This window comes from Cupressus sempervirens, chromosome 10 (assembly GCF_028749045.1).
Source record: "Cupressus sempervirens isolate cs-2001-9-10 chromosome 10, ASM2874904v1, whole genome shotgun sequence".
Lineage (NCBI taxonomy): Eukaryota > Viridiplantae > Streptophyta > Pinopsida > Cupressales > Cupressaceae > Cupressus > Cupressus sempervirens.
In genome coordinates, this window is record NC_143127.1 from 789,890,099 (window position 1) to 789,912,876 (window position 22,778).

Genomic DNA, 22,778 nt, shown 5'->3' on the forward strand with positions numbered 1-22,778 from the left:
CACATGTACACTAGTCAATTGGACCTACCAAACATGTGTTGAGATAACAAAATAAATAAAAATGCATCAAACTTCATACATGAATTTCAAAATAAACGATAATCTGTTTTAATATGCTTAGAATTGGTTTTTTGTAGGCAAATTTCAAATATTGAGTTTAGAAATTTTAAGGTTGAAAGGAGCCTCTCTTCCCAATATTAGCTCCAAGACATTGAACCTTTGTGTCCTTTGACTATGTCAAATAGGCAATTGCAACCATTTTAGCCACAAAAGGTGGAGCATCATGCTCTTAGACAACTTATATTTCTCTAGCTGCATAGGCTGGAAAAGGCCATTTTAATGCCAAATAGCCATTGCTTCAGTCTGCCACAAATGTGACACCCGACAAATGAATCAACAAAGTATTAATGGACGAAGAAAGTAATATGAAGAAAATAAGGAAGTGACTCTTTCAAAAGACAACAATGATGAAGGGTTGTAACTATTTCAAAGGGCTGTATTTATGAAGAGTTGCAACTCTTCAAAAGGGTTGTAACTTATCAAAAGGTTTTAATTATGAAGGGTTGTCTCTTTGAAAGAGAAAGAATTAAGATGGGTTGTGACTCTTCCCAAAAGGAACATATGATGAAGAGGTGTGACCTCTCCCTAACATGAGAAGATATAAAGTGGAAGAAGTATCAAATGGAAGGGAGGAGAAAGGAGTAGAAGAGACCTAGACCAGATTCAGAGAAAAGTATTAAGAGGGATCTGAAATAAGAATGGAGAAGGAAATAAGAAGATAAGATATGAAGACCTAGAAGATGTGCAAATCTCAAATGGGATGTGTGCAGATCTGAAAATTAGTAAAAACAGATTTGAGAAGTGAGAAATGGAAGTGGCAGCAGCTGTCAAATATACACATCTTTTCATAATTATAGGGTGTGACCCTTTCATAAGGCCAATCAACACAATATATAGTTAGCAAACAATTGTACAGTCAGCAAACAAAGGCAATGGAAGAGACAAGAAAAGATAAGATAGCATAAAAGCTAACTGCGAAAACATAAGAAATTGCAGAGAATAGCTAAATCAATCAACACAGTGAACACTAAAAGGTAACATCGATCAAAAGAAAGATAAGAGATATTACTGTTGCATGTTATTAATCTTTTATCTGTAAATTACTACACTCAATCTCATATAAATCTGGATAAAAGTTATCCATATAAATGAATATGTCCGTACATTAATCAATAGATATAGTCCATACAGTAATCAAATAGATATAGGTATATATAAAGAAAGTATCCTATATATGTGGATTTTCTTAAATACAGTAAGACTATACTGTGATCAGATCTATATTAATAAGAAAATATATTTGTATACTAGACTGACCTGATGAAGTATATTTATCATTATCAAAGAAAAATAGTTCAGTGACATTAACCAACCTTTTGGTATGGAGGGAAAGGTAATATGGGTCTCAATATTTTCACCACCTTATATGGTATGAGGCCAAGGGGGACAAGATATTACCCTCTTGGGCCTAGGGTTGAGTTGGGACACCCTAATGCAGCCCATCACCATGCATTCATATAGTAGATATCTATATCATGTGGAATTTGTGCTATATATAGATAATAATAAATAATATTTTGATTTCATGATATTTCTAGATTAGGACATGCAGTAAAATAACAGTATCATAGTAATAAATATAAATACTGTCATCTTAATTAGACTCTGGGTATCTCAATTGAAATAAATATTTGCATGTGTAAGGTATAGTAGTTTGCCATAATTTATAATACTAGAATAGGTAACATAAATGAGGGTCTATATGTATCTATACTTGGATTGCATTAAGATTAATACTGCACAAGATAAGGTAAGGCTTGTGGTGGAATGGATTGCGCTACATCCTACAAAGGCACTAGGTAAGGCTTATGGTGGAATGGGCATTGGCTACATCATACAAAGGCACTAGGTAAGACCTGCGGATTTGGGCATGAGTGCAATGTTTCCAATTTCGCAAGCATCAGAGGTTGTTTGGATAAGAATATCATTGTCCCTCATGGGCTAAAGAAGACGATTAGAGGGTTCCCAGTTGGTAGAACAAGAGGCTTTTCCCCCTTTCGGAGTATAGAAGCATTTAGGATTTGATCTTTGTTTGGTTGAGTTTGGTACACTTATTATTTATAATATGTCATATATACAACATTTCTATATTTGCTAGGACACTTGGACCGACTTCAGTTGCAGTGTGACCTTTTGCACCCTTGTCGATTAGGTATTTAGTAAGGCACCCTAGTTAATAGTGAATGCGGTGGGCTATTGCCTGGTTTTGATAGAATCGAGAAATAATGAGTATATTTGGAGTTATGACATTTTAATATCAATAAAGTAATACTTTATTAATAATTCTTTAAAGGCGTACATTATTAAATGTTATTTGACTTTATTATAAAAAAAGGGGTTATTTAATGATCTTAAAGTCAAATTATAAAGTGCATTTGAGGAATACAATAAAGTGCCAATTTAAAGGGAGATATATGTGATCAATAAAATATACTTTAAATTATTCTGTTTTGGATGAAATGGAGGGAAATATAGTAAATATTATATTTCAATTGATGACAACAAAGTAAATATGTTAAAAAGTCTAAGTCTTGGTTTTTAGTCAGTAAAAGAGTATTCAAGAAGCTACTGGCCTATTGGGATTGAAGTTATAAAAGCATTCAATGCAAGGAAAAACATATTCTTGATGCATGTGTTTACTTTGTTTGGGTGAAGGGAAATTCGGAACAAGGGTTCCAAGTTTTCAGCTTGAAGAATTGTGAATTCTTCCAAGTTCTATCAGTACTTTGAGTTGGTTAAATGCCCAATGAATTGTGCTCATGTGATGGTCTCATTGAGCGATCACAATTGGATTAATAGATGATGAAATTTTCTTTTAACTGTTTAGATTTTATTCTGAGTTGTAGAGTAAGAGAAGTAAGATCATTCAAGAGAAGATCACAATTTTCATTGAGACTTGCATTTGGAGTCATATAGCAGCCGCAAAGTATTTGGAGGCCACATTAGTGTCGAGGGTGTGAGGTTATGGTCCAGAAGGGGATATAGTTTAATGCCACTACTTTACAATTCACAACTTGGCGTCAAAGGATACTTGTTTCTAGAATAGTTGTGCCTAATATTTGGTGCTTAATAATGCATGCTACCAGATTCCAGGTTTTCTAATTGCATTAAATTTCCTCCTTATATTAGTTGATCAATGAATATAATTCATTTCCAGAATTGAAATAAAAGGAGATATTATGCAATGTTGCAAAGATAGTTTGATTTCATGTATTGTAGTACGCTTGCCAAGTATTGGACAAAATGTCATGTTGAATATCAAGCAAATTGAATGATATTACATAGCTGCTTGCAAGTGTATCTCACTAAAAACCTAAATTACTGATGAAACCAACTTAATTAGGTTGCATGCAAAGAGTTTGAAATAATGTTTAAACATCTAAAATTGAAACAATCTAGTGTTTGTTAGAGTTAGAACAACAGGGGTTCTTATAATGATTTACATCATACAAAGACATTATCTTGTAAGGGATGATCCACATCAGCGGAGGAAGTTACAATGAGGGGGAATGGTGAGGCCCATTAGGCATGCCAACCCCAGGAAGGGTGGGACCAAAGGGGACAGGGTTCTGCCCTTTGGCCTAGGGATGTGTTAGGACACCCTCTTGTAGTATTTCCATCCACCTTTAGGAAAGTAAAATACCACACAACACATGTTATATATTGGAACTCTCTTTATCAAGTTGTAGATGTATAGGATGGATTATTTCATGTTAACAACTTAGTCTATGATTGTATACTTGTGCTCTTGTTTCCTTTTTCGAGTTGCATGACCGAAATCAGGAATTATCTTGTATAAAGGCATTTGAATTGGTAAAGTTACATCTCTAACCTTGTGAAAACTCTTATTTTAATGAAATTTGTGATTCTAGGGCAAAATTAGGGCAATCCCAAAAAGGAGACTCATGCCATCTTGTAGGGTAAAAGATGAAATAAGAAATCAATATATTCAGTAATTCAGTAATCTTACAATGCATATGTTGTGTGTATACTTTATATATGCTTCCGTCTTCATGCATTAATGTATATGCTCTGTGTTTTCAAGCAAATATGTGTATGCTTTGTGTCTTCATATATTCATGCATACACTTCATATTTTCAAGTGTATACTCCATGTGTGGTTCTACTTTTGGGTTGATATAGAATAAGAGAATAAACTAGACTGAATTGAAATATATGAATTTTTATTTGAGATCCTAAACGAAGACAAACAATGGGGAAAACCTAGTTCCTTCTCTCAGAGGGAAGAGAGAAAACATGTAAAAATTTACAAACTTTGCCATTCATAAATCCAAATTAGTGGATTCAAATTTGCAAGTTGAGATGAAAGTCAGAAATGTGCAGTACTTACATTGAGAGATTTGTATAAATATGGCATTGCTCATTGACAAACAATTCTGGAGAAGGGTGGGCTATGGTGCCTCCTATCTGAAATGAGAAATTAATAATAAATAATATACTCAAATTAAAATATAAATAAATAAATTAATATAGTTAAATATAAATTAACTAAATTTAATAAAAGGTTAAAAGATATGCAATGAAGAGTTGTGACTCCCTCAAAAAAGATATTAGAGGGCAAAGAGTTCATTTGAGAGGAAATATAGAGGAAGGAAGAAGAGGAGAGCAAGGAGTTAAAGAAGGATTAATAAAAGAAGAAAAGAACAAGAAGAAGCTAAGGAAGTGATTCTTTCAAAAGACAACAATGATGATGGGTTGTAACTCTTTCAAAGGGCTGTGTTTATGATTCTTCAAAAGGGTTGTGATTATGAAGGGTTGTGACTCTTCGAAAGAGGGAGAATTATGAAGTGTTGCAACTCTTTCCAGAAGGAAGACATGATGAAAAGGTGCGACCTCTCCTTAACATGGGAAGATATAAAAGGGAAGAAGAAACAAATGGATGGGAGGAGAAATGAATAGAAGAGATGTAGACTAGATTCAAAGAAAAAGTAATAAGAATTTTAGAGGAATCTGAAATAAGAATGGAGAAGGAAATAAGAAGATAAGATACCTCTAAAACTATGCTTGAACACAACGATAGGCGTGGGTCAAATGGCTACATCTAGGGGAATACTACTATAACACAACTTATTACATGTCAATTTGGATAGTGCCTTTCGAAGCACTTTATGGATATGAACCGCCTTCATTTGTGGACATGCTTTTGGGCGACAGTTGTGCGTCTAGGGTAGAAGATTGACTACATGAAGGACACGACATTTTGAGGTTCTTGAAGGAAAATTTTCAGAGGTCACAGTATCAACAAAAAATGTTTACTGATATACATCGAATTGAGAGAAGTTTTGAGGTTGGTGATCCAGTATATCTCCGACTAAAGCCACACAGATAGTCATCCTTGAAGGTAGGAGGCAAAGAAAAGTTGAAGCCACATGTCTAGGCTCCCTAGCATGTAACCTGCTGCAAAAGCAAAGTTGCCTATGAACTTGACCTTGTAGAGGGAAGTCTCATCCACAATGTCTTCCATGTATCCTGCCTGAAGAATACAGTGGGACAAAACATCACCATATCTGCCAACCTGCCACCTGTCAATGAAGAAGGGAAATTGGCATTGGAACTTGTTGAAATTTTTGACGTCCAAGAGAGGAAGCTTAGGAACTGCGCCATCAACGAATACATGGTACGTTGGATGCATTTGCTGCTCGACGACACCACTTGGGAAGGTGAAAAAAATTCTACAACATCCGACATTGCGTTTGCTTGAGGGCAAGAAAATTTTGGGACGGGAGGATTGTAATGTCCCCGTCATAAAATAAATAAGATTAAAAAAAAATTGTTTATGGGACTGATTGATTGATTTATATCTCAGACCCATTTCTATTTTAATTATTTCATAGGTATATGTTGTGTCTTGTGCCGACACTTAGCTTCTCCCCCAAAGGGGTATATATGTTTGTTGAGTTGATTTGTTTAGGTATGCGACTTGATTTATTAATGTGTACTGTAAATTCATGTGGGAGTGCTGCTATTATTCGCCACTTTGGAAGTGAAAGATCTTGCCTACTTGGTTAGTGCGATTTCGGTAGGTTTTCCTTCCTACTGTATTCTTCTTACTGGTTACTTTGCTCAAATTTGACAAATTGGAGTATCATCCTTGTTTGAAAATATATCTCTGTATTTCAGTAAGAAATTGCATTTATCTTGATAATTGGCGTAAACTTTGTGTATTGTATCGTTTAGTATTTATTTTGATTTTCATTGAGTTTGGCATCGTCGTCACCCCTGAAGGAGCACACTAATTCCTAATGTTGGCGACTTCTTTCCCCAAACTGTATGAATTGCAAACTTCACTGCCCCCCCCATGCCATATCTCTTTGGCATATTGTACCAACACTCTCCATACAACAGTCTAATCCTCACTCACCATACGACAATCTGCTCCTCCCTCACCGTATGGCAGCCTGCTTCATTCCCATCGTACAACCTCTCATTCCCCACCACCACACACCTCTCACTGTACATTCCTAAGTTGCCATTGTACATTCCCAATTAGCGGCACCGCATATCCATTTATGCTGCTACTGTACAGCCCAGTATTGTCACCATACAATATTGTCTACCATATGTATCTGATATCCCAGACAAACTTCACACTCACAGTGCGCTTCATCACTTCTGTATGGCTTCGTCCAACATCCTATTGTGGGTAGAATAAAGGTATTCAAAGGGTGCATGAGTACCTTCGAATGGAACATTACAGAGGTATTCAAAGGGTGCACAAGTACCTTTGAGCAGAACATTACAGTGCCTTTGTCTGATGTAGCACAGTCTATTCCATTGCAGGCCTTACCTTATCTTAATGTAGTTGGGTATCAATACATATAGTGTCTCATCTATGTTATCAATTCTAATATCGTTAATTATTGCACGTTGATATACCTTTCACATGCAAATATGTATTTCAATTGAGATACCCAGAGTCTGATTAAGATGACAGTATTTATGTTTATTACTATGATACTTCATGATGTCAATTTAGGATGCAAATATTTTATTAATTAATATAGATCTGATTACAGCAAGACTGTACTTATGAATATCCACACACACACACACACACACACACACAGTTATATATATAGAACCTTTTGTTTATATATACCTATATCTATTTGATTAGTGAATAGACGCATTCATTTATATGTATACCTTTTATACAGATTTATATCAGATTGAGTGTGGTAATTTACACATAAATATTAATAATATGCAATAGTAATCTCTTACCTTCCGATTCGTATTGCCTTTTAGTATTGACTATGCCAAGTTTGCTAATGTTGATTGGTTTGTTTATTCTCTGCAATTTCTTATTTTTACCTGTTAGCTTTTATGCCAATTTATCTTTATTGTCTCTTCCATTGCCTTTATTTGCTGGTTGTACAATTGTTTGCTGACTATAAATTATGTGTTGATTGCTCTTATGAAACTTTCACACCCTTCGATTATGAATACATATGTTTGACAGTTTCTGCCCCTTTCACTTCCTATTTCTTGCTTTTCAAATTTGTCTTTACTACATTTCAGATCTGCACCCATCCCATTTAAGATCTGCACACATTCTTCTTCTAGATCTTTAATTCGATGTCTGTCCGTATAGGTCTTTTTCTGATTCTATGACCTCTGCCAATTTTCCTTCAAGAACCTCAAAATGTCGTGACCTTCCTATAGTCAGTCCTTTGCTCTGGGCACACAACTGTTGCCCAAAATAATGTCCACAAATGGAGGGGGTTCATATCTGTAAAGTGCTTTGAAAGGTACTGTCCAAATTGACATGTGAAAATTTGTGTTGTAGCAGTATTTCCCTAGATGTAGCCATTTGACCCAATCTTGTTGTTGTGCTGAAACGTAGTTCTAGAGGTACCCCTCCAGCCATTTGTTCACAATTTTTGTTTACCTATCAGTCTATCGGTGGTAGTTGGTACTTGGTGACAACTCAGTGCCTGTCAATTGAAATAGTTCTGTCCAGAAGGTGCTGAGAAAACGAGTATCTCTATTGCTTACTATGTTTCCCGGCAACCCATGCAAGATGAAAACCTCCTTGAAGAATAAGTCCTATGCTTGTGTGGCTAGGAACTCGGTGGGAATGGCGAAGAATTGTGCCTGTCAGCTTGTCAACTACCACAAAAATGCAATCCCTTCCATTTCCCTTCGAAAGTCTGATGATGAAGTCTATGGAAATGCTATCCTACTTCTGTTTAGATATTGGCAAGAGTTGTAAAAAGCCCGCTAGTAATGTATGTTCAGATTTGTTTTGTTGACACGTGCACATTCCCACACATAAAGCAAGACATCAATTATAAGTCCTTTCCACAAGAACTCTCTAATCTGTTTGTAGGTTTTGAGAAATCCTGGGTGTCCAATCAATGGTGAGGCGTGCATTTCCTTCAAGATTTGGTGTTTCAGTGTGGATTTAGGTACCAAGTATATATTGTCCTTGTAGTAGATGATGTCATCAACTACCTTGTATCGGTTGTCCTGAATGTCGCCATCCATTAGCTTCACATAAAAGTGGTTTTGGAGTATTCTGCCAAAATGTATGCCTTCCAATCAATTGAAATCTGGGATAATGAACAAATTGTTGGTTTTCCTGACAAAGCATCTGCTAGGACATTATTCTTTACCTTCACATATTCAATATCAAAGTGGAAGGCTTGTATCTTACTTACTCAAGTCTATTGTCTCTCATTCAGATCCCACTATTCGTGAAAGTATCTGACTGTTGTGATTTGTACGGTCGAAAAACTTGTCACCCACCAGATATTGTCGAAATTTGGTTGGGGAGTAAAGGATGGCCAACACATCTTTATCATAGATGTAGTATAATCGTTTTGTCGTGGTGAGCTTCTGACTCTCAAAAACTATTGGGTGTTGATCCTGCATGAATACGACACCAATGCCCTCCTTGGAGGTGTCACACTCCATGATCAAGGGTTGATTAAAATTTGGTAATGCAAGACCCAAACAAGTACTCATTGCCTCCTTCAACTTATTGGAGGTGTGTTTTACCCGTTTACTCCATTGAAAAGAACTTTTCTTCATTAATTTTGTCGAGGGTGTGCTAAGCTGAAAGAACCCTTTTACAAACCTCTTGTAGTAATTGCATAGTTTGAAGAATCCTTGTGACTTTGAGGGTGTTTTTGGTGGTGAGCAATCAAGAATAGCTTGGATCTTTTCTTGGTAAACTTGTAATCCATGTCTACTAACAACATGTCCGAGGTATAATATTTCTGTCTTTTCTCAAATTTGCACTTGGACTGTGTGGTGAACAACTATAGCTCCATTATTCAAAGGACTTCATCTAGCCGCCTCAAATGCTCTTCCCATGTTTTACTATAAATAAGAATGTCATCAAAAAATACCAGTAAGAACTTAGGTATTGTTTGTTGAAGCTGTGATTTAAATAGGATTGGAATGTAGCTACCATGTTCGTTAACCCAAATCTCATGACTAGAAACTCATAATATCCGTGTTAACATTGGAAGCCTTTTTTTCTGCATCTTGTTCTCGCATGCGGGTTTGATGATATCAGGAATGAAGATGTATTTTAGAAAAATAAATTGTGCCATGCAACTCATCAAGCAGTTCATCGATCCTGGACATAGGATATCTATTTTTGTTTGTCTTCTTGTTCAACGCACGGTAGTCCACAACATGCGCAACAACCCTTCGTTCTTTTCACTAGCACCTTTGATGATGCAAAGGGGTTAGAAATGGGACAAATCCATCCCTTATCGAGCAATTGTTGAATTGTCATTTCAGTCTCATCTTTAAACTTTCTTGGGATGGCGATATGGTGTGGTGATGACTGGCTTGGCACCGACTTCCAATTCGATGCTAAAAAACTGTGATGGGGAGGTATACCAAGTGGAATGTCCGCAAAAACTTTATCATGTTATCCAAAATTACCTAAGTTTATCATCTTGATGGTATGCATGCTTCCTCTTTATAGGTTTTGTCAAAATGAAGCATCTGACCATGCATCTTTGTCATGCTAGAAGATGGCCTCCATCCAACAGGCTGAAACCTCCTTCAGAGCCTCGTTCACCATCCCTCTGACAACAACCTTCTTTCCATAAACTACAAAAGTAAAGTCCACCCACTTCTAGCTTTGCGTACTCGTCTAGAGTTTTCTAATGTCCCCTATTCTGAAGTTGTTTCTCAATGGGATTAACCTACAAGATTTGGTAGCAAAAACTATTAAATTTAGAATGATTAATATTTAGAAATTCCCTTGTCTCTACGTAATTCTCAAGGATTCCTTCAAATCAGACTTCCTAACCCTCTTGGAGGATTCTTTGTGTTATGGAGAATGATGCTCGATTATTCTACCGTCTTCCCAGAAACTACTATCCAAGTGGGGCTTCATAACCCCTTGTGCTCTTGCAAAATGACTTTAGATTAGTTAGCCATCATCCTTGAAAGTCATCCCCAAAGGTCTAAGTTAGCCATCATCCTTGAAAGTCATCCCCAAAGGTCTACAAGATTTGTTAATGAAATCCCTTACATTTCCTATAAATATAGCCATATTATATGATTAGTAAATCAATGCCATTCCCTACATTTTGGAATGTTCTACATTTATTATTATTATATCTATTTATTTCTCATTCTACTCTAAGTCCTAATTGTAGTCCTTAAGAATTCTTACATTAAAAATCATATAAACTAAATTAAAAATACTAGTACTTTCTAATGAATAGAGTGATTGTTATACCTACTTACCTTTCTGATGACATAGTCCTTACGAGTCTGTCCTTTCCTCTTTTTCTGCAAGATTCCGTTGACCTCTTGATGTAGAGCCACATGTCTTTGTGGGGTCTTGTTATCCACTGACCTTGGTTTCAAACGCTCTTCCCAATTATGTTTCCACCTTTTGTACCTTCGCTTTTTGTATCCTCCTATCACACTTGGTAAGAGCTTCTTGTTTTCTTTCTTATGTCGCTGCCCCTTCTTATATTATATGGTAGAGGCCTTATTGTTCTCCCATTCACTGCCACGTGCCTTTTCACAATGTAGACCTTTTTGGATGCCACGTATGGTTTATTTATTAATTCTAATGTTATGTAGGCTTCATATATTATTAATAATTATTTAATGGTATCAACATTTCTAGTAATATAGAATATTAATGTTATGGTCAATGTTAAACGTTAATGTTTGATATTAATGTTTAATTCTATTACTAAACAATAGTAATTATTAATAATAGATGTTTGATTATTGTCTTTTCCCATTATTACCGGAGTCTCATTCATGATTACTTTATCTAGTTTAGTTAAATTTGTTTATTAAATAAAAATTTGTATTTAGAGCAATAGTAAACAAGGTAAATATTTGAAGCATAATGTGTTTCATATATCAATTTGGGCTCATGACAAATTTCCATCCAATGGATGCCTAGAATAACCTCCATGTCATCCAAATCCACTATAAAAATGTCCCCTGCCACCATGTGGTTGTCCATGGTACTAAGCAGTTGGGTAACTAGGTGTGTGCATGATAGAAGTGTTCCTTCGACCACCTTGACTTGGAAACTGGCATGTGCTTCTGTTGATAAACTCCCTTTCTTTACTAGTGAAGATTTTATGAAATTTAGAGTGGCTCCTCTATCTAGCATTACTATAACCCTATGTCCGTGGAGGGTTCCCTGTACCCTAAAAATTTTGCACCTCGGGCTACCTGCAAGAGAAATGGTGCCCCCATGTCATACTAGTACGGTGATTCTCTTTGTACGGTTTAAGCTAACCTCTTTGGGAACCTCCTTTCTGTTATCCCCTTCTAGTGTCAAGTCCTTAGGTTGTTCAATGTAGTGTATTTTTCCTTTGTCTAAACATTTATGCCCTGGCTCCTATGACTCCTTACAATTGAAACAAAATTTTTTCCTCTTGAGTTCTTATTTGGTAGCTTCATCCAACGTAGACCTCTTTGGCGTGGGTTTGTTGTCTTTTTCCTTTTGAGTTAATCATGGTTTGGTGTGAGTAATTCCAAGAAGTTGAGGTTGATTCGATGCTTCAAGCCTTCTTTCTAGCCTCTGAGAGGGTGACGGGATTGAAATTTTTTATGCATCCTTTCAGTAGTTCTATTAAGCCATCCATTAATATTGTGGTCTGTTGTCTCTTTGATATGTCCGTAACCAGTATGGAGAGTCCCTGAAACTCTGTGATGTATTGTCCACCAACCTTGTTTGCCTTAGCTTTTCCAACTCTTTAAAGTTGAGTTCTTGATCTTTGCCATCAAACCAATCTATCAGTAAATCTGTAAACTCGACATAAGTGTTTTCCTGGTCATGTCCGAGAGTAACCATGTTGTGATGCGACCATTCGTGTTCCACTCCCTCTAGATAGAGTGCAACAAATTTAATTGCTTCCACTTCGGACATCGGATTGAACTAGAAGTAGGTGTCGACCTTCGTTACACATTTTTGTGCAGATATTGATCTAGATCCATGAAATGGTGACAAATTGACCTTAACTTTCTTTTGAGATCATCTTTGAAATAACCACGGTTGCCACCACCTGAGTATCTCATTCTTAATTTGATGTAAGCTTTGTAAGATATATCTCCTTCCATATTTGCATTCGTCCAATCTTCTTGTAAATGTTCTTGCACTTCCTCAAAGGTTGGTTCCCTTCCTTTGTGAGGTACTTGTGTTTATGAAGGGAAAGTTGGCATGGAAGGTCATGAATGTGTCGGATGAGGCTTTTTGTCTTTTTGGTAACTGAGTTGTCGTTGTGACCATTATGTTCACCACACCTCTTGCCTTCAGCCAGTTTTTTTAATGTTTCTTCCATGAGCCTCTAAGTGTCCTGATTACTTGAGAGCTTCCTCAGTAACATCATGACTTCGATGGGAGTGGGATTTTGCAAATCTCCCATTCTATCAAGTGAGTGGCACCGTCTTCGTTTCAGGCTATAAAATTTCATTCACTGTCCACAGGCTGGCTAGATCACCGGCTCTGATACCACTGTAATGTTTTGTTCAAAAGTAGTCATGCACCGTACAAATGCCTTTATGATGTTTTGTTTGAAGGTACTCATGCACCCTTTGAATACCTTTATTCTACTAACGATAGGATGTTCTACGGAGCCGTATGGAATTGGTGAAGCACATTGTGAGTGAAGTTTGTTTGTGATATCAAATGGCATACGGTAGGCAATGCCGTACGGTGGCAATATTGGGCCACATGGTAGCACCAGAAATGGATCCGTATGGTGGCAACTATATGTCCATATGGTGGGAAACTGGGATTCTATGATGGGAAGTTTAGAATGTATAGTGAGGTGTGTGTAATGGTGGGGAATGAGGGGTCATACGGTGGGAATGAAGCAAGATGCTGTACGGTGAGGGAGGAGTGGAACGCTGTACGGTGAGAGAGGATTAGACTGCAGTAGGAAGAGTGTTGGTACAATATATCGAAGAGATATGGTGTGGGAGGGTGGTAGTGAAGTTTGGAATTCAAATGTTTTGGGGAAAGAAGTCGCTAACATTAGGAATTAGTGTGCTCCTCTAGGAGTGACGATGGTGCGAAGCCCAATGCTCACAGTAAGTATTGAACAATAGGAATTAGTGTGCTCCTCCAGGAGTGACGATGGTGCGAAGCCCAATGCAGATCACAGTAAGTGGGGAAAGAAGTTGCTAACATTAGGAATTAGTGTGCTCCTCCAAGAGTGACGATGGTGTGAAGCCCAATGCAGATCACAGTAAGTATTGAACAATACAATGCATAGAGTTTAAGCCAATGATTGAGATAAATGCAATCTGTTGCTGAAATAAAGAGTTATATTTGCAAACAAGGATAATGCTCGGATTTGTCAGATCTGAGCAAAGTAACCAGTAAGCAGAATAGGGTAGGAGGGAAACCCACCAAAACTGTACCAGCCAAGTAGGGAAGATCTTTCACTTCCGAAATGATAATCAAGAGTAGAACTCCCATAGGAATTTGCAGTACAATTTAATAAATCAAGTTGCATACCTAAACAAATCAACCTGACGCATATATATACCCCATCGAGACAGAAACTAAGTGTAGACACAAGACATAACATACACCTATGAAATAATTAAAATAGAAATGGGTTCGAGATATACCAAATCAATTTGTCCCACAAACAATTCTTTTTTAATATATTATTTATTTTATAATGGGGGATTATAGGCACTAGGTAAGGCGTGCATTGGAATGGGCATGGGCTACAATATACAAGGGAACTACGGAAAACTTGTTGTGGAATGGGCATGCGTTACATCATACAAAGGCACTATCTTGTAGGGGATGATACACATCGACGAAGGAAGTTACAATGAGGGAGAATTGTGAGTTCCACTAGGTACGCAATCCCACAAAGCGTGGGACCAAGGGGGAGAAGTTTCGGCCCTTCGGCCCAAGGATGGGCCATGACACCCTATTGTAATATTTTCATCCACCTTTAGGAAAGTAAAATGCTACACATTAGATGTTGTTATGGATTGGAACTCTTTATCAAGAAATTAATGTATAAGATAGATTATATCATGTTAATAATGAATGTATATTTGTGCTCTTGTTTCCTTTATGGTGTTTCGGGACCTAAATCAGGATTTATCTTGTAAAAAAACATTTTATTTGATAAAGTTATATCTCTAACCTCCCAACAGTTTTTATTTTAATGGAATTTGTTAGTCTAGGTAAAATTAGGGCATTCTCCAAAAGGGGACATTACAAAGAGGGAGATAGTGACTTAGATGATTCTAAGCCTTTGGATAGTGATAGCTAGAATGAGGCTTAGTTTCATAGGCTATGCATGTAGCCTGTAATATTTTGATGTTTGAGACTTTTGGATACATGTTTGAGACTTTTTTATTTGGATATATGTGTTGATTGAACATCATTTAAAAAAGTTGTATACTAGCATTCCCTAGCATCACTTATTTTGGCATGGGGCGTAGATAAAAGTTAATTTGTTGATTCACATAAAAGAGAAAGTAATCATTTATAATGGAAGCTTAGACATATAGTCTACCTTTTAGAAATGAGGGTATGATAACTGAACATTGGAACAATCTGCAGTTTTTCAAATATTATAGGTGTTACTGGGATGATTGTTCTATAACAATCAGATTTTATATGCAAGTATGTTTTCATTAGTTGTGCCGAATTTGAGCTTTCCAGTTCTCTCTAGTGATCTATTTTCAATAGTCTTTTCTAGTGATGAAAGCATTAGCTAATGCAATGTACATAAATGGCATAAATCTTATCGGAACTTGTATTCTTGAAGACCATACTTATAAATTCTATACTCAGATAATACGAGCGATCTATATTTTTTTTCATAGTGATTTATAAATTTTAATTATAGAGTTATCTTTATGAAATATTTGATTTGCTTGAGATTTGGACAAAGATAAATTTGCCTTTAGTGTCATCGAGATTCTACTAATTATAAATGTAGTTTTGTGCATAATGTTGAACTTTTTTGGGGCATGAAATGATGTTGAAGTAGCAATCTTGTTTGAGGGCCAAATTGTTAATTGTTTATTGGAATGTTCCTGTCCGAGTTGTGTGGAATGGAGTGTCTATTATGTGCATGATGTATTAGCCAATTATTTTTGGAAGTAATTTGTTGAGTCTTCAACAACTGACACTGTATTCTTTCCATGAATTTCAGTTGAGAAGACAGTTTTTGTCTACAGCGTAATCAATTTGTAGTTGTGTATATATCTGTATGATCCATGTCAAAGAATCCAAAACTTATAAGCCAATAATATTTTGATGCCTTCTATATCCTCATTGAGAAAATCTATTGAATGCCAGTAGCCTGCAAGTTGGGGTTTCCCTTTTTAATAATTCCAGAATCGTTGAAATGTTATGTGAGGAGACTTTCCTTTCGGTCAATAATGTCACATTTCATGCAGATGTAGGGAGAAACTTGAAGCATGGATTAGATACGACTCAAAGAAATCAAGATGCACAAGATAACATTGGAATACAGCTACCAAAACAACTGAACCAGATGCAGAAGTCATCTTGTGTGCCACAAGTGCATGCTATGCTGACAGAGAAAGAGTTGGCAGTGATAAGAGAAGAAAAAAATATGCTGGAGAAAGAAGTTGTGGATTTAAGGCAACAACTTGATTCCTTCAAAGAAAATATTAAAGAAAAGGTATAGTCTTTTCATTTTAACATTTCTTTAGGGATGCTTTCTTCTTGGGTTATAAAACATATGAATGGTGCATATATTTTTTGTTTAGCTGTTGTATTGCCAGATAATATAGATTTCAAAAGGGTTGTTGGAAATGATTTTGTTTATCTCGGAGTGACAGGTTTTTTTTCCTACAATTCTTTTGCCTTCTCATATTTGTTTTCATGAGACATCGCTTTATATGTTATCTTCTTTGGTATTCCACAAAGGGGTTGAAATGTTGTCCATGGGAACGTTCTCAGGACTTTCCACCAAAGGAGATCGGTCTCTAGTTTCCATCTGGAAGTACTATGACCAGATTACACTAACACAAAGAAAGCATCATTATGGAAGAGTACAAGATGCATTCTTCAGACATTTCAGGTGTCCTTTTGAGAAAGATTTAGTAGTCAAAAGAGTATCAAATGAAGTTTGGCAAAGGGTAAATCAGTTCGGGTGCATTTTGTTACAATTTTGAACTATCACCTATTTGAGAGTTTGTTATTTTCAAGGAGAACGATACACTTGACTGAGATATCCTACTGATAGGGTCATTTTGATGGAGTTGGCCAGATAGCTTATGGAGATGCAGTCGTACCAACACAGTCAGCACATGCTGGGATTCAGCATTGCCACTGACAAACCCCTATCAATTGGTTAATATACACTCAATTTAGTGTATAAAGCGAAAGCTATGGAAATAGAACTTGAGCTCATTACTTTGAAGAAGTTCAAGGCTAGATTGATTTTGACTACTGAGGGATGCATTTGAAGATCAAAAGGGCATTCACCTATGTTCATTGCATGGAGGATGTAATGATTGACTTACGCACAAAGATAAACATCATAAAAATGGACTACTGCAGGTTCACGTTGTAGCAAATCATCAACCTTAACATAGTTGGGATTCCACAGGGGTTCGAGATTGAAGATGATAGCATGATCCTAGATCCATAGTATCACAATACTCAGCTTCATAAGCTTGGCCTTTTCTGTATTCAGTGGCATCAAAAGGAAGGAAATTCTGTCTTTGATAGATTTAAATCTATCTTACTAAATACTAACAAGTGGCTGAAAATCAAAGGCCTCAAGAGAGTACATCCAAAGGTCGGGGTAGTTCGCAATCACTTTGGGCCCATTGGAAGGAGATCTCTGGTGGAGATTAAAAAGGAGAATTCATCATCTTCAAGCCTAACTAAAACTCTCAAGCTTAAGCTCAAAGGGGGAAAAGGATCAAATCCACCTTTGGATTCTACTCAAGCACTTATGCAAACTCAAGAATCAGAGGAAGAACTTGAAGAATAATCTAATGAAGAAGGTGAAGAGGAAGAGGGAGAGATAATGATCATATCTCCCCCACGACCAACAAATAACCAGTAGCCATCTACTCAAGAGGAACCTTTTTTGGATGTTGTAGACAATGATGAGGATTGATTCTCCATTGTATTCACACCTATTATTTCCATCTTGGAGGTGAACATGTTGGCAATCCCCATCTCTTTTGCAGCTCCTATCCTCACAATAGAGCAATGTGAGAACTTGGGAAATGTATTTGATGATTTTCCAGCTGTCACAGAATGTCATTCTTCCCAACTTGATACCTCAACTGTAGGGTTCGAGATGTTGATGACGATATCATCTCAAAGGACACCCATGGTTCCAGTTATGCAAACTGAAGCATGTAATGTGATGACATAAATACAATCAGGATCAATGTCTATTGTAGCCACTGTTCTAGTTGTGGTAGATGAAGGTTTCAGTTTGGCTGCATGGTTGGGAAAAATTACCATGAAAAGAAAGGTCGTATTACCCCTAGATAATCTCCCTGCCAAGAAGAAAAAATGTAAACTCTCAAAGGAAAAGGTCATTTCAATAATTGTTGTTGATTCTAAAAAGACCAAATATGCCAAGATTGCAGAACCTTTGGTAGACAAACTAGTTAAGGAGCTTAGCCACTCAGATTACAAGTTCACCAAAATTGAACTTGGTAAACAGTCATGGCTGGAGTGTTTATAGGATGCCCAAGACACACTCTCAACTTTGTTAAAAAGCAATCACGAGCTCTAGGAAAACAAGAATCAGTTGAAGCAAGAGAATGCTCATCTTCATGAGATTATTCGCCAACAATCCTTGTAGCCTGTAGTCATCACTTCTCATACAACCCAAGTGAATTGGAGAGCTGAGGCAACAAAGGCTTGGTTCAAAGAAGTTATCTTAGAAGGGGTTCATTCGATCAAATATGTGATCAAAGTCCTTCCACATATCATAAGTGTTGAGGAGAGACTTCTTGACATGATCGCTTCCTTCAACAATGAGACCAACACCATGAAAGAAATTTTGGGTATTTGGGATCAAATTGACAACGTTGATTTGGATTTCTTGATTTCATGCGACGTCATTCCATCCCCTGATATGTTCTACAAATATCTAGGATGCATGGGTCATACAAAGAAGATACTTGGAATTTTTTTGACAAAGTTATAGGGAGCCTTAGAAGGCTTTGAAGTAGTGGAAATAGATATCATGAGCCATCCGAGGCAGAAGGGATGCAAGGTCTTTGAAAATGATAACCTGTTCAGTGAAGAGTAAATGACCTTAGGGTACACCAATAGAGTCAATGTTGATTTTGATTTTGAAGGATTTAGGTCGCATACAATGAACATGTTCACTATATACAAGTTTGTGGCAAAACACTTATGGGATTCTCTTGCAAAAAATTACAAAGTTGCAAAATCAGTACATGCAAATGCAGTCAGAGTTGAAGCCATGTCAAACACGATGGAGATTCTAGATCTTCCTATGGTTCATGACTGTATTGCCAAATATAAGGCTTTCCTTCATAATCTCAAGGATTGATTCAACATTCTCTGCTTTTTTCTTTTTAGTTTTTAACGTTTCACATCTTTATAGTTGTAAGAAGATGAATTACATGTGATGCAATTGCATTTCCTCATGACATGTAATCCAATAATTCTTCTCGCCTAGCTTTGTTGAGTCAAAGTGTTTGAGTTTCTCCCACCTTTTCCTCCTTTTTCTCACTTCTTTTCCTAGAAGGTGTGGCCCTCTTATTGTAAAAATCATATTTTATTGTATGGAAGAAAGCTCTGATTGTGTAGTACTATTTTGAAGAAAAGTGAATTTAAAGAAATAGCTGGAGCCAAAACTTAGATTGAGACCACTCGTGATAACATAAATTAGAAGCTTTGACTGTAATTTGTCTATCTTTGATTTATGTTGCTATTGCATGCTTAAATAATAGAGCATAACGAATTAAGAAGCAATCGAAGCCGAAGCTTTGACTAGTAGCGATTGTGGTGATACATAGAGTAGAAGCTTTGACTATAGCTTGTATTGTCGTCTCATTTCACAAAATAGTTATAATTCCCTACTTCTGGAAGTCTTTGCGCCCCAATGGTAGAGATTATTCTTATAGAATAGATAAAACAGGAATAGAGCCAAACCGGTATGCTTTTTATCAGCCTTTGAGTTAATGTTGGTTTATCGGTATTACCATTTCCAGCTATTAGATAGGAGTGTAGTTAGAAATTTCATCTTGCCCATTATTTGCTCTACAGGTAAGTGAATTCTTTCCTGAAAGATAAGAGGAAAGAATATTGGTAACACTCCTTACAAAATCTCTAAACTTCTTGCTTACCTTGAGTTGATCAAGGAATGTTGAGAAGGGGGAGCCTGCCCTTAAAAGTAGGAGAGACTTTGTCTCATACGCTGTGGCTGGTCTACCTATTTTGCAATTGGATTTGAAAAAATTGTCGGTTGCAAAATATCCACTCAGCACCTAGCTGCCCAGTCAACTGTCGCCAGATCTAAAAGTCTTGCCTCCATTCTTTTCTGATATTGTTTAAGCCTTTCCATACTTTCCATGAGGGCATTTGTTTCTTTCCAGAGATTATCCTTTCTATTCAGTTGGTTCCCATATTTACTAGTTTTCTTGTATTCGTCCATAGCTGAAATAAGTGCAAGAGTGCTGCTCACACAAGCAAAAGTAGAAGATCCAAATAATAAATAATTTCTTACTCTACAATATGGCAGGAAACCGCTTTGAAACCACTGTAAAGATCCGTGCTGGCTCCAACTGGCTATGCTGAAAGATATTATAATGTTTGGAAGTTTTTTGTTCTTTTCTTTTTTTCTGTTTTTGAGAGTATATGTTTTTAAATTAATTTTTCCAATAGATATGCAATGCTGAAAAATGATATTGGACAGTAATACCAAATTGACTATGCAAAGACCTCTAATTAATTCATATTCGAACGCTGCAATTTATTTCTTTTCTACGCTTAGACAATTACAATTCAGAACTTGGTATCATTGTTGACTTGCAATTGTGATGATCTCTGCCATGGGGAAAATGCCGAATGCCCTCCTGTAGATTCATATGCGGTTGCAAGAACTGAGCGGCGACTAGGAACATACTCACTCCAGTTTCTTAGCAGCAATAATTGCTCAAATGGTAGTGATAAAAATACCAATCTTCAACACCAATAATCGCCTTCCTAGATATGGTTATAATAGTAAAAATGGCTGAGATAGTTCACCACCTAAACCCTCAATATGGATGCTAAGAATCAGATTGGAAAATTCTAGTACAATTCTCTATACAATAGGAGTGAATTGGAATGTCAAATCAGCTTCAAAACAAAGACTCAATTGCTTTATAACAACAACAATTGATGCACAATTCAAAATGAATCAATCCTCTAGAAATTGAGAAAACTCTAACCCTTACCAAGAGATATATCAAAAGCAATAGACTAGAATGAATTCCCTTCTCACAAAGCATTGCTTTTATAATGAATAAACATGACTTCTTCAAGACACCTTTCACCTAGAAACCTCTTTACTTTATACTTTGACACATAATTGAATAATACAATTTAGAAATTCCCTTTGCCTTGAAAAACAACCTTTTCAACCATATTATGATATTCTGACACAAAAGGTCATTGTTTGTTGTGCCCAAGATTTAAAATTGTTCAAGTTGGTCCCAATGAGCTATGATACTAAGTTGGCGAATATATGATACCAACAAAAATAACAATCTCAGCATATTTAGTTGAATAATAATTATAATTCACCCATCTTGTGAAAATGACTGAAGAAGCATCTATTAGAAAGGCCAGCGTTGCCATTGCATCAAAAGATCGACCTGTCAATGCTTGATACAACCAATAGTCTTATAGAACCACAGGAGGCAATTAAACCATGTCACGAATCCTACGAGGGATGCTAGCCCACTGCCAAAAATTCCCCTCCCAGCATCACTTGCCATAGCCCGCGAGATTTGAAACTGTGACCATGCTCTGATACCAATTGTTAGAAAAGCTAGGATTGCTATTGCACCAAAAGATCGACTTTTCAATGCCCGATACAACCAATAGTCTTATAGAACCACAGGAGGTGGTTAAGCCATGTCGCAAATCCTGTGAGGGATGCTAGTCCATTGCCAACAACATCACAATCAAAATTTTACAACACATGGATGATCTTGATGATGAAAGACAATGAATGAACCTAACGGGATGACTTACTAAAACTAGATGCTCCGTACAAGATTTTTGGAGCCCAAACTAGAAGCTAGAAATATAAAATGAGAGAATCACTCAACTCTAACTCATTTGAGCTCATCGAAACCAATTGTTTTCTTACTATAAATAGTGAGTCCCTCAAAACGGAGCCAAAACTCACCATAGGCCATTGGAGAGCTTAGTAACTCCACAACAAGGTCCTTTGAAAACTAGTACTATCCTACAAGGACCCAATAATAGACTGAATCCATTAAATCTGCCACAAGTCAAAAATGGGGACATTAGACTTCTCCACAGTAATGATCACAAAGACAACAAAAGTTGTTATGTTCCCACAATCACTTCCTACACCTTGAGTGTCCCTCGTGTCTTTATACCATGTTGGTTTGCTCCTACTAATTGGAATGTTAGTTTCCAAAGTGTCAGTTTTCCCATTGCCTTCCATGTCTCATTGGGGAGTACAATTAATAAGGCTCCTCCATGTATGATAGCATTGGTGAGTGTGTGTCCCATGATCTCCATTTCTACTATAGCAGGGGTTCTTCCTACCCCAACTATGAGCAACATTGGTTTCGTCGGTACGAGGTCCTCTCAGGCATCTCTCCTCCCACCTCTGTCATCCGTGGTTGTTGTCTTCCCTCTAGCCGCCCTTGGTGTCTTCCATGTTGGAGAGTGCCACTTTTATTAGCGGCAATGTTTCTAGTAGGTTTGGCACCCGTACTGGTATAGTGGCCTACAACATCTGTTTTATGATATTAGCCTCAGTTGTTGACAAAGTTGGGGCAATTGTGGCCTCGTGGGTTTGTTTGTGTTCTTCTCTCATTGCCATCTTCATTTCCCTTCTAGCTACCTTCAGTCTTTCCTTGTTCGTGTGTCGATCTGGGTACGTGGCTTTCTTGGTTTAGGATCTGGTGATTGCTAAAACTTCCTCTAACAG

The 22,778-nt window shown here is 36.8% G+C and overlaps 1 protein-coding gene across 4 annotated transcripts in view; it reads left to right on the plus strand.

The window, feature by feature from the left end:
* The window catches only part of LOC149536277 (uncharacterized), a 313,709-nt gene that overhangs the window by 74,833 nt on the left and 216,098 nt on the right, over window positions 1-22,778 (plus strand). For all 4 annotated transcript variants that reach the window (XM_089805517.1, XM_089805516.1, XM_089805519.1 and 1 more), the window contains exon 9: window positions 16,030-16,277. In XM_089805517.1, coding sequence (XP_089661643.1) covers window positions 16,030-16,277 — 248 coding nt within the window. The remainder of the gene's footprint in view (window positions 1-16,029; window positions 16,278-22,778) is intronic.